Source organism: Balaenoptera musculus, chromosome 5, assembly GCF_009873245.2.
Source record: "Balaenoptera musculus isolate JJ_BM4_2016_0621 chromosome 5, mBalMus1.pri.v3, whole genome shotgun sequence".
Classification (NCBI taxonomy): domain Eukaryota; kingdom Metazoa; phylum Chordata; class Mammalia; order Artiodactyla; family Balaenopteridae; genus Balaenoptera; species Balaenoptera musculus.
This window is the reverse complement of record NC_045789.1, coordinates 64402889-64415859: the sequence shown is the minus strand read 5'-3', so window position 1 is coordinate 64415859 and position 12971 is coordinate 64402889. Positions and strand designations below refer to the sequence as shown.

At 42.0% G+C, this 12971-nt stretch overlaps 1 protein-coding gene across 1 annotated transcript in view; it reads left to right on the top strand.

Moving 5' to 3' along the window:
• The window catches only part of LOC118895306 (translation initiation factor IF-2-like), a 196943-nt gene extending 191877 nt beyond the window's left edge, over positions 1 to 5066 (top strand). Inside the window, exons 4-5 of the mRNA XM_036852244.1 lie at positions 3931 to 4031; positions 4828 to 5066. Of these exons, the coding sequence (XP_036708139.1) occupies positions 3931 to 4031; positions 4828 to 4970 (244 nt within the window). The 3' untranslated portion in view covers positions 4971 to 5066. The remainder of the gene's footprint in view (positions 1 to 3930; positions 4032 to 4827) is intronic.
• Positions 5067 to 12971: the final 7905 nt, after the last annotated feature.

Genomic DNA, 12971 nt, shown 5'->3' with positions numbered 1-12971 from the left:
GCAGGGTGCATGAAGCACCAAGTAGGGGGTCTATTGAAATGCTGTTGAGGGAGTGACACTTCAGCTGAAACCTGAAAGAAGAGTAGGAGATACGGAGGTGGCGAGAGTTAGGGGAAGGGTTTACCCTGAGGAGGCAAAGACCCAAAGAAAGGGGGAACTGAAAGGATATCCATGTTCCCTGAGGGGCGTGAGCAAAGATGAAGCTGGAGAGGCAGGCAAGGCCAGAGCAGGTGAGCCAACAATAAAGTTTCAGGCCCTTATCTGACCTACTTGTTAAAAGATCCTTTGGCTACTATGAAAGGGCTGGGGTCGGTAAGCAAAAATGAGAGTGTCTTGGACAAGGGTGCTGAAGGTAGATAGGCAAACATGTGACAAATATTTTAAGGTAGGGGTTACTGCCGTTCTCCTTCACACTTCAGTACTGTCTGATTCATTCTGTATCCCAGGGCCCTGAAGTGCTTTGCCCTTATTGACGGTGTTCTCTTCTAAATCTGTCCCTAACATGTCAGAGCGACTTCAGTGTGGCCCTGTGGCGCCAAGGCTGTCCGGAGTGAACTGTGGTTTTCTGATTTGATGCTCCAGCAGGCAAGGGAGGGAAAGACGCCTTCTGACACGCTCTCTGACTTCTCTTTAGCTTTTCCTCACTTCCTGAAGCAGAGGAGAAATAGCACAATGAAGGCCTAGGGTTTCTCAACAGAAGAGAATTGAGTGGCGTGGTGCAGCTTAGAGGGAGATGGGAACAACTTCCAGATCCTCTGTTTTTCAAACTTTTTCCCCACTGTTTTATCAAAACGTTCTATTTCCTCTGCGGCAGTGCCCTAAGAAAGAAATTCTTTGTAAGAAAGTTGCCTTCCATGAGGAAAAAAATAAATAAAAGCATCTTTGGACTAGAATCCTTATTTAATTAAACTGATTCAGATCCGCAAACATATACCAAACACCTGCCATGTCCCAGGCACTGTGGTGAACTGACGTCGTCTCATTTATCCCTCACCGTAGCCTTGGGAGAAGGATGTCATCATGTTCAATTAACAGATGTGGAAATTGACCTTTAATGTAAAACATCGACATCAAAGAGTAATAAAGAGAACCATCAGAACCTCCCTTTCCCCCAAGTTCAGCTGAAATGAGCAATGGCCTACATGCCATCTAAATGCATTTAAGCAGAACTGAACCTGGAGCAAATTCAAGTCACCTTTGCACCCGGAAAAAAAGTGTCTAAATCTAGAAATAGGATGGTTATTGTCAGGTTAAATCAACCATTGTGAAAACAAAATCAGCCACCATCAGAGTTGATTAGCCCTCTGCTTGAGGATGTCATGGACCCCACCCCCCCTCCCTGCCCCAGTCTCCTCTTTGTTAAGAACACCAGACCATAATAAAGTTTTGTCTTATAATTACCTCAAAACTTACAGACTTCTGGAAGACGAACACTTTTTAAAGGACAGATGGACATCTGCTCTGCTGGTATTAATGTGTGAAATCAGATGAAAGTCATGAGAAACTATTAAACCTATAGAACTTTTTAAAAAGCAATTACATTCCAGATGTTTTCATTTCATTCTTGATTTTTTTCTTTTTTTTACTGTTCATTCATCTAACATGACCCAGGTCTATACTAGGCTCCAAGAAATACAGAGCTAAATGGCATAATATTCATTTATTAAAAGTATACCCTTCTTCATACCAAAAGATATATGCTATCATTCCCAACCTCAAGAAGTGGGGAAGATTGACAAGGATGCAGACGATAAATATCCTGAGAGAGATATGCCAAAGATCTGACAAAGCACCCGGTGGCTAGGGAGGGAGCACCTAACACAGACTGGGGTAGGGGAGTGGGGCACCCGCAAGAGACAGTCCCTGGAGGGATAGGTAAACTACACAAATATCATCAACACCGTCTTGCCTCAGCAAGACGTGTGGTTCACGCTTTGCTCTGTTTGCCTCTTTCCTTGCTTGCTTGGTCCTGGGAGACCAACCACAACTTCACGCGGGGGGCTGGGGGGCTGGGCTCAGCCACAGAGTTGCTTTTGCATTTAGCCCGCTGCATAGCTGATCATTAAAAAGAAGTTTCGTAGGTTGTATTTGCTGCTCCTCCAGCCCATTCCTCTACATCTCAGAAACTTATGTCCAGTCCCCCCACCCCCGCCCCAACTCCCCGCCCCAAGAGTTGCATGAGCGCAGCTGTGATTAAGTCCGTAGGCACATCCCCCATGGCTTGGGAGACGTCCCGCCACACTGTCTGCCTGATGAATGGGTCACATCATGGCAGCTGCAGTGGATGAAAGCAGTAGAGGACCTCCAACCTTGCAGTCAGCTGTTCAGCCTAGGAGTCAAAGTCCATGCTAGAGCAGATGCCGTTTTCTTCCATGTATCTGGTTGACATATAGAAAAGGGCAGACTATACCCAGTGCTCACGAAATTTTCCTACCCTCTATGGCTCTTCTCTCCAATATGGCTGCACATTGTAGGGCTTTTGTGTTTTCTGAGTCCATTAATTCCCCCTTTTTAAATTTTTTATTTTTTGGCCACGCCGCACAGGATCCCGCGTGTGGGATCTTAATTCCCTGACCAGGGATCAAACCCGCGCCCACTGCAGTGGAAGCGTGGAGTCTTAACCACTGAACCGCCAGGGAAGTCCCAGTCTCCCCCCGTCCCGCCCCCTTTTTAACCTGGATGGGTTTCCGTCCATTGCAACCATAGGGCCTTGACTAAAACAAATACTCAAAGCCCCACGTTTATGCATCTTTTTATCTGATCAGCAATCCATTGGCTTAATTCTCCGAGGTAAATTTCTATTCCTGAAATTTCGTTCAGTTGAGTCTTACTGAAGACGGTTTCTATGCTTGGCTCAGTTTGTGTTGAGCCACTGAGGGAAGGAGTGAATGGAAGTAACCAAAGGGAATGATCCCTCCTGATTCCTCTTCCCCTCATTTTATCAAGAGACTTTTATTTCCAACTGGAAACAAGCACTTCTCTTATTCATTCAATAAGCGAATATATAACCAGCAACTGCTGTGTTCCAGGCATGGTTTATAGGCGCTGGGGATGTGAAGATAAATAAGACATGGACCTTGTCCTCCAGGAGCTCACAGTTTAGTGGAGGAGAATGACAAACCAGGAATTACAATACAATAAATGCTATTTAGGGAAGCACTGAGTGATATGGAAACAGAGGGGCAGCACCTTTGGAAGAGATCTGGGAGGCAGTCAAGGAAGGCTTCTTCTAGAAGCTGACACCTGAAATGAGTCTTGAAGGATGAGTACGAGTTAGCCAGAGAAAGAAGCTGAAGAGTGTGTACCGTGTACATAATCTAACATAGGCAAAAATAGGAAAGTAAAAGTCCAGTTCTTTCATGCCAGATTATAAAGTTTTTATATAAAGTTTTATTCCCAAAAATTATCTTTCAGGATAAAGAAAGTTGTTGCCTTATATCCAGGTCTGTAAAACCATTTTACATTATAAGACACTCTCTCAATTACTTTATTTTGAACCACAAAGAATTGTTTAGGAAAGACACAATAGCCCAGAACTACCTATGTCACTGCTGGTTTGCATGCTTATAGAGGTCATTTGACAAAGGAAGCAAAGAAATTCAATATAGATTTAATAAGTATTTGGGGGCAGGGGTGGGGAATGACTTCACAACTGCACATCTTGGATATCATTGCAAATCAGCCTTTTAAAGATCACTTTAAAATGAAATACAATTAGTGGTTACTTTGTGGAGATCATGAGTATACACCCACAGGATGAACGGAAAAATAAAACTGTTCTTATTTTAAGCAAATGGACATTTGTGGCTTGAGATAAAATTTCCAGTGATAACATCATGTACAGAGGAAAAAAATATTTCCAGTTTCAAGATAGTAAAGGAAAGCCATTTTCATTTCCTTCTCCTTTTTCAATTCCCTGAAATAATAAAGTGAACAAGAAGCAGAAATTCAGACTTCACCTTTGATGACGCTAGGAGATGTATGTAACCTTGAACTAGAATTTTTGAAGACTGAAAAGTGGCAGAGGAATGGTAAGAGAACAGGAAAGTCAAACTTAAGTTCCCTCATTTTCAGGCATCCAAAGAACCCCTGAAGGAGGGAGACGCAAGAGGGAGGGGATATGGGGATATATGTTTATGTATAGCTGATTCACTGTTATACAGCAGAAACTAACACACCATTGTAAAGCAATTATACTCCAATAAAGATGTTTAAAGAGAACTCCTGAAAAGCTCAGAAGTAAAGGCGTCCAGGACCACAGGAGATGGAAGGGGTGGGAGGCCGAGAATAGGGGTTTTAGAAGAAAGTGTGTCCAAGGAGCCATTGTACCCCAGTTCCCCACCCCCATTCCCAATGGACAGGAAACCAGGCCTCCTCCCCCTCCACCCTCACATAAAATCAGAAGTTTGTCCTCTGGAAGAAGTAAACCAGAGGACCGCTGGACTCAGATATCAGGCACAGAGGAGGTAGGAGTAAGGAACCTTAGTTTGTACACTTGACAGTGAATGCCAGCAGCCTGGATATGCCAGGGAAGAGGTTGGACGATCCACCTCTAGAAGAAATACCTGGGGATCCTGACATTTGGGAGTCCCTGATTTGGAGACGACTCTAAAGCCCCCCAGTATCTATTCTACCTTTTATCCTTTTTACCAGCAGAATACCTCTGAGTTTTGGTAAGGAACAGGGCTGCCTAGGCGGGGACTACATTTCCCAGGCTCCCTTGCAGCAAGGTGCGACCACTAACTAAATTCTTCTGAGCCCTGTGAGCAGCTTCTGCTTCACTCTCTTAAACTTGCTTGTCCTCCCCTTTCTCTTGCTCCCTTCAAGGGTGGGATGTGGATGTGTTGCTGGTGAGACAGCCTCAGCTATGTGGACAAGGGCAAGACTCTGGGGGACAGTGGAACAGCAAAATAGAAAGAATAGACCAGCAGCAGCCTGTCCAGCACCAACCATCGACTATGGAATGTTAAAAGAGAAAGAAGTGAACTCCTAATGTGTACAAGCCACTGGATTTGGGGACCTCTTTGTTGTAGCAACTTAGCCTGTAACCTATATACTATGTATTAAAAAAGAAAAAAATCAACCTGGCTTTTTGCTCAAATACTTTATAGTGAAGCCTACCAGTTCATATCATATGCTAGCTTCAAAACAGCTTTTTCATGCTTCATTATTAAATATGAATAGACAGCTAAGAATCACTAGACATTTGATTAAAGCATCCAGCATGAAAGGCAGAGACCAGAGTGAAGAAACAGGAAAAAGGAACTCAAAAGCATCAGAAGGAACACAGGGAGCACAAGAAAACTTCAAAGAAAACATAGTTAAATCCTCAGAGATAAGAGAAAGACAGTACCTATGAGAAAAAAGAGTAGGATGCTATTCATTCAGAGGATAAGAAAGAACTCTCGGAAATTAATCATTTACAAAGTAGATAGTTCAGTAAAAGGTTTGGAAGATGAAGTTGCAGAAAGTTAAAAAAAAAAAAAAAGGATGGACAATGGTGAGAAAAAGTGAGAAAACTGGAGAATATTACAGTAAGTCCAACATATTATTAATATAGGTTTCAGAAAGAGTGGGAAGAGAAATAGTGAGAAGGATTATTAAAGAAATTATCAAAAACAGTTTATTATTGATTTATAAAATGTCATAGTTGAATAATAGAGTATTTCCAGATTAATATATTACTTAATTTAACATAGGCATAATTAAATTAATATAATATTTTAAGAACATGTTTGACTGTATTTCAACTATATCCCTAAAATATTATGTATGTAAGGCGATCGAAGTCAGGGAATAGGAAGATGGTCTTACTGTAGGAAAAATGTGAGAATGCCTGAGATTCAGGACCACCTTATATTTGATATGTTCTGGAAACTTTAGAAGGTTCTGAAGACAGAAGCATAGAGTGTGAAAGAGAGAGTAGACTGGGCTCCCATCAAAATTCACACAATGATGGTTCCCCCAAACTAGGAAGGGGGTTCATATGCTGGCAATGATGTTATAGGCCTGATAATGATTCCCAGATCATGACATGAGTGCTTGAGTAGTTTACGATGCTGTTTCCTGAAGTGATCATAAGATGTTACCTGCTTAGGAAAGAATATGATGGGTTTAGTTTTAGACTTACTGAGTTTGAGGTATCTATGGGATATCCAAGTAGAGATCCAGTCCACAGATCTGAAAAACAGAAGCTTTAGTTAGCTTTTGGCATGTGTTTATTTATTTATTTGTCTCTCTCTTTATCTATCTATCTGTCTTACCTTAGAACTGAAATTCAGCTAGCATACATTGGTCTGGTTGTGTCAGTTGCTAAAATGATGAAATACTCTGTACTCGTTGGTAAATGGTAACCTCTTCCAAGCCCCCCAGGGCCACCCCTCCCCACACCCTAGCTGTCCTATCGCTTCCTATCCATTCAATCCTTTACAGGAACTAAAGAGTTAACATCAGGCCCAGAAGTGGGCTGTCCCAGCCCTGTAGCTGTCCTGTTAAAGTTTTTATTTTCCTCCTGCTTACAGCTCAGGAAGGCTGAACCCACTCTCCATGTATCCGTGTGTCTAGGCTGTGTCATGACCTTCCACGGATCTGGCCTCCCAATCTGGTAGCTCTCCTCTCTAAGTCTCCTCTGCCTCCGGCAATCTGAACTATTCACTGCTCCCTGACTCCCTACACTTTCTCACCTTCATCTCTGTGCCCATTACTCATAAAGTCTCACCCTGATTTTCTGAACATTCTGTGTTTTTATTCATCCTCAAGGCCAGTTCCTTTTCCTCTCCTACCAGAAAGCCTTCCTTATCGTAGAAATGATCACTCCCTCCTTGAAATAACCATCCCCTTCCCATGTGGCATATCATTTCCTATTTTATATTGGTGATATCTTTGTCCTTTCTGTAGAGAGTTTTTCATAGTGGATAGGCAGTAATAATTGTTGGGTGAATGAGAATATGAATCTAAATTTAAAGACTTTCTACCAATTATCATTGGTATATAGTTGCTAGCAGTTTCATCATTTCTTTAGAATGTCAATGTAGTATAACCTCAGATTCTCCCCAAATCTCCCTGGGCCTGATTTCTATAATATAATATTTCATTACATGCCAAAAAACAAAATAAGACAAAACAGCAACAATGAAAAACAAACAGATGTAGAAATGTTTGCTGATTTTCTGAACTAAGGCTTTTGGTACTTTCAAGTCGTGTTGTGGTCATCTCTCTTTAATGTAAAAGGGTGATAGTGTTTTTCCATTTTCTGCACTGACTTTATTTAATCTTTCAGAAATGCTAGAGCAGAGCTTTTCTTCTAAGGAGTGTTAACATTGTTTGCTTTGCTGCAGCAAATCAAGCTCCTGTTGTAACATTGGCAGCAGCAGATGAGTCATTGCTTTGGCTGGGAGAGTGTTTCCTGAAGTCAGATACAAGAGCAGAATACCTAATGGTACCTTGCTACCTGTAATCTCTCTCAAACATTCACTCTCCTATTGCCCTGCATTGAAGTGAAATAAAAATCAAACTTCCAATGTTTGGTTGAGGTAGCAGATAATTTGCACTTAAGGTTATTGTTATATTAGCATACATCTAATTCCTTTCTTTCTCTCTTCTTTTAAATAAGATTCAAGCAAAAGATAGACTACGATGTGTTTCTCATGTGATGCCTCAGTCTGTTTTGCTCAGAGGCCGTGTCTGGCATTTGCTCTAGGTAGACATGATGGAGAGGAGGATGGGCAGGAGGCATTGGCAGAGACTTGCGGGTACTTAAGACTATGACATCCAGCCCCAACCTGCCAGCCTGAGGGCCCGGCCGCATCTCCTGTCTGCAATGCTCAGATCTTTATTTTGCCAGATATAGGGGAAGTGAAACTTCCTTGAGATGCCGTTTTCCTATCCTCTAAAACTAGGAAATGCTGAATGGAACTAAAATATCTAATCTCTTCCCTCTCAACTCCCTTACTGTGATGAAAAGATTATATCTATATATCTGTGTACATATCTTCACCTGGGGCCACGTGTGGGAGGTGAAGGTACGTGAAGTTAGTTGACGTACAGATAACTTCAGGGTCAGGAAGGAAAGCAGGCACAGTAGCGTGGAGGACAGTTCTGCCGTTTCACACAGTGTTTCTTGTAGTAACTGTCAGGGCAGAATCCTGAGTTGAATACTCACTCCACTGGCCGTTTTCTCCTTTCTGGAATTAGAACCATGTCAAAAGCCAACCCCACGGTACCTGTACCTAACCTGAGTCGTGCTGTGGAAGGTTTTACCCTAAATACCCTACTGGGCCATGCATCCCCCCATATTGCAGTGTCTCTGACTGGGGTAATTTGCCAGCTGGAAGAGTCTCATTTGTTTGATTGGGAAACTTCAGGCTTTAGTCAGCCCAGAAGGTAAGTGCGTGGAATGTGAAGAAAAGGCCCTGGACTTGCTGTCTGAAATTGGGCAATGGGGGGAAAAATAGGCACCAGTGTCACCCTTAATGACATCAGAACATGGCCTCCAGCTTCTGGCCTCCATGGCAACAGTTTTCTATAGTGGTGTATCCCCTAAGCACTCTGTTATTACTAGTCAGGGACTTACGTTCTCAAAAAAGTCTGAGGGCATTCAGAGTTAGCCATCTGCAAACCATTCCCACTTACCTTCATTTTAATAAGTTTTGTTGTATGTGAGGGAAAAGGATGCATTATTGCTAAGGCAGGGAGTTACACATAATCCAAGCTTTGTGCTCTGTGACCATCACCTGTCATGGGGGTTGTGGGAAAGACTAAAAACCACTGTGGTTTGAGACCCTTTTGCAAACTATTCCTCTTTTTCTGTCTCATCAGCTGAGAGTCGGGGCCCAGATGTAGTCAGTATCTTTTGAAACTCTTAAGTCTCTCTTGCTAGATCCATCCTGTACAGTGAAGCACTGTTCTCCTCATGGTCTTTTCTCACCTGGCTTTATTTCTGTGTTGTGAGTGAGTGATAATGTATCAGCCACTTTTCCAGCTGTGTGATCTGGCAGTCGTTGAGTGGCAGCTGGTGGTGACTCCGGCATCTAAAGAAAAGCCCATTTTGGTTTTCAGAGTTACATGAGGGATCTCAACTCCTTTCCTCTCTTCCCATAGTTGGGGACCTTCCAATCAATAACTGGGAGAGGAAAACTCACCAGAGAGTTCTGTCGTGAAATTTGGAAGGGGATTTTGCATGAGTTGCTTCCTGCTTTCAGCATCCCACAGTATTTTATCAAGATAAATAATATGCGAGAGTGGATTCCATGAGGCTGAGGATAATTTTATGTGGTACCCCCTTCCCCAAATAAATAAGTAAATGAATAAAACATCCCAGCAGCCCCAGATGTGGAATTTCTTCCCACAGAAGGGCAAGATCCCATTGCAGGGGCAGTGGGATCCCATTAGAGAATACTCAGCTTATCGTCCTCATGCAGGCTCTTCTTCCAGACAGACCAGGAGCTTGATTTGTTTCCCACTGAAAAGTCAGGAGCATCACAGAGGGTGGGACAGTGGGATTTGTTTTCAGAGAGCTTCCTTCATTCAAGTTATTAGAAAATATTTCTCGAAATAACTCATCCTGAGTCAGAGCTGGCGCCTTACTAGGAAAAATGCACATTTGAGGGACCTGGTGTTGCTCATGCATGAAAGACTCTGTGTTTTAAACTTTTGGTAATTAATCTGCTCAGTTTCAGTGAGCTGGAAGTACAGCTCAGCCAGGAAGTATTTATTAAGTGCCTCTTTGCTTCCACCACAATTAGGTGGGTCACATAAGGGGTGGGTGCAAGGAAGCAGAGAATACTGCCCTCATGGAGCTTACAGTCTGCTTGGAGAGAAAACATCAGCATGGATTTTAAAAAATTAAGATGCAATCAAGACTCAGTGCATTATTTAGAGGCACTATATTTCACTGAAACACCACGTCCCTATCTTGACAGTTGTCTTTCAGAGTCTGCTAAAGCCTCTATTTCCAGAGTCCTCTTGGATTGTGTTGGAGGGAGGAGGGTTCCTCTAGGAATGTGTCTGTTTGCCTTTTACCCCAGAGCCTGGCAGCGACCTGCAGAGTTAGTGCTATTATTAGGATATAGGTTGGTTTCTAGCCCTCCTAGAAAAAAAGAGAATGCCTCACCTCATGGTTATTTGAACTCTAATTGTAAATTGTATATATGTCTGTTATTGCCTGTGTATCTGTATGTTACAAACATTACTTGTTTATATGTTTGTCTAGAATCGTAGGCACCCTGAAAGAGGGTTAACATTACTTTCACTATCTAGAATACTACCACGTGCCAGTGAGATTTAATATGTTCTGGGATTGGGGTGAAACAGGATCAAGAAACCTTATTTACATTTTCTGAGTAAATCTGAATTACTCTGAAAAATATCTAAAGCTCTTTAACTTTTTTTCTCATGAAGTACTTCTTAACATTCTTTATTCCTCTTTATTTTCTTCTTTCTCCCATTTGGCTCCCCTATTTCTGACTCTTCTCCTCTCCCTTCTCCTTTTCCTCATCTTTTCTCTTTTTAGTAATGACTAAGAAATGCCACATAAAGGTCAGGACATACCCATTCATCAATTCAGTGAATCTCTTAATACTAACTAGCACTATAATTGCTAACTTTTTTTGAGTACTTACTACATGCTGACGTTCTGCTAAATACTTTATATGCAGTATTTAATTTAATCCTTAGAAGTCAGTAAGCTTTGTATTATTATTCGTATTTTACAGCCAATAGAACAGAAATTTAGGAGACTATGGAACTTGCCCAGAGTCTCATAGCTAGTAAGTGAATTGAGACTCAAACCCAGTATCTGACCCTGGAGCTCATCTGCCTCATGTAGAGTGAGCACTCAGTCAAGTAGTGTCACCAAGACACGCGTTCAGAATGCAGCAAAATGGTTAAGATCGTGGTATTTGGAATCAGACAGACTTGGTTGGAATCTCGGCACTGCCACTTATTAACCATGTAACACTGGACAAATCGTTTCACCTCTCTGAGCCTCAGTTTCCTCACTTATAAAATGTGAAAAATAATAATTTACAGGGTGGTTGTGAGATAGTACATGTAAAACTTTAAGCCTGGCACATAGCCAAAGTTTAACAAAGTTTACTAGTCTTATTCTTTATGGGAAAAAATAGCATCTACCCCCTCTGCTAGCAATTTCATTTCATTACAGACATATTTTGAAATATCTTTTAAGTGTCCCCTGCAACCGCTGGGAATTTATCATTCATGAGTATATGTAAAGATTCCTTGAATCCATTCATATCTTCATCCTAAGTGGTTGGGGGGCTGAGCAACAAGTTCTGAAATTTCCCACGTGATTTGTAGCCTAATACATTACTTCTGTTTAACAGTTCCAGAATGACCTTCTTCAGTCTTTTGCCTAATATCCTGGTGCTTCATATTGGTCTAGGAAAGGATAGATATTGGTCTAGGAAGGGAATCCTCGCAAAAGTGATGGAGAGGAATAGAGTATTCCTCAACAGGCTGTCTTCTGATCTGAGTGCCTGCCTGGCTAGGTGGCTGGAGAGCAGGCTCAGAGTCCGGGGACCTGTTTTCTTCACTCACTTGGCATCTGACCTTGTTCAGCTAACTTAGCTTCTCTAGTCCGACATGGAAAGCAAATAGTGACTTAACCGTCACTCCCAACTCCTTGAAATTGTTCTGTGAAAGGCACTTGAAAAATAAAGTGATGTGATTTGGCAGAAATGAATCTGGTGCAAGCAGAGTTGATTTCCTGCGTGAAATTTTTTATTGAAGGAATTTTTTTTTAAATTTTATTTATTTATTTGTTTATTTATGGCTGTGTTGGGTCTTTGTTTCTGTGCGAGGGCTTTCTCTAGTTGCGGCGAGCGGGGGCCACTCTTCATTGCGGTGCGCGGGCCTCTCACTATCGCGGCCTCTCTGGTTGAGGAGCACAGGCTCCAGACGCAGAGGCTCAGTAGTTGTGGCTCACGGGCCTAGTTGCTCCACGGCATGTGGGATCTTCCCAGACCAGGGCTCGAACCCGTGTCCCCTGCATTGGCAGGCAGATTCTCAACCACTGTGCCACCAGGGAAGCCCTTGAAGGAATTTTATATTGAAGGTAAAGCATATACAAAAGGTAAAGCATAATACCTTTTTTAAAGTTAGGCCCCAAATTAGGAGTTTTAAAGTTATACTCTAAAACCAAGCTCAACAGCCACAAAGACTCAAGTTTAATAAAGCTTTCTTCCTTTTTAAATTAAGAAGTGGAAGATTTTGGTCAACTCTGAGATAGAGTTTCGCTGCTTGAGAAGCAGAATGATCAAAGCCAGGGTAGAGATTTCAGCAGTATGAACATCAGCTCTGACTTTGGCAGTTTATTTAATCACTTTGGCAGCTCTTAGCTTGTTTTTGCATGCATTACTTTCTCTCATTTAGCCAGAGTGCCTGCCACATATGCAATGGCTTGTGTCGATAAATAGTTGTTGACTCTTGCATTGAAATGCATGCCTAGCTTACTGGGAAGTGTGTTAATTTTTTTATTAGCATTTCTCAAGTATTTATGACTTGATCTAGAGCAAGAAATATATCTTATATCAGAACATATGTGTGTATAAAGTCATAAATACCCATAGACATAAACACACATATATAAACTAGAAACATAAGTTTCATGAAATTGTACTCACCCTGTTTTGTATTCTACTCCACTCTCTTCTCTTCTTTTCTTTTCTACTGAGTTTTAAAGCATTCTAAATCCCACTAAATTGATTGCAGGGTCTACTAAATGGGCTGTCACCCACTATTTGAAGGACACTGGCCTTAGGATTCCCCTTAGACCAAACCTCCCTGGCTTTACAAGCCCTCGAGGGAAGACTTTACATCTTCTTTTCAGCTCACCCCCAGTACACACATATACCGCCGTCGCCACTACCACTAAAACCTTTGGATCGTTGGATAGAGAAAACCCTATCAACTGCTATCAGGGGGTTTTCCCCTAGCAAGACTCCAACTTTTTC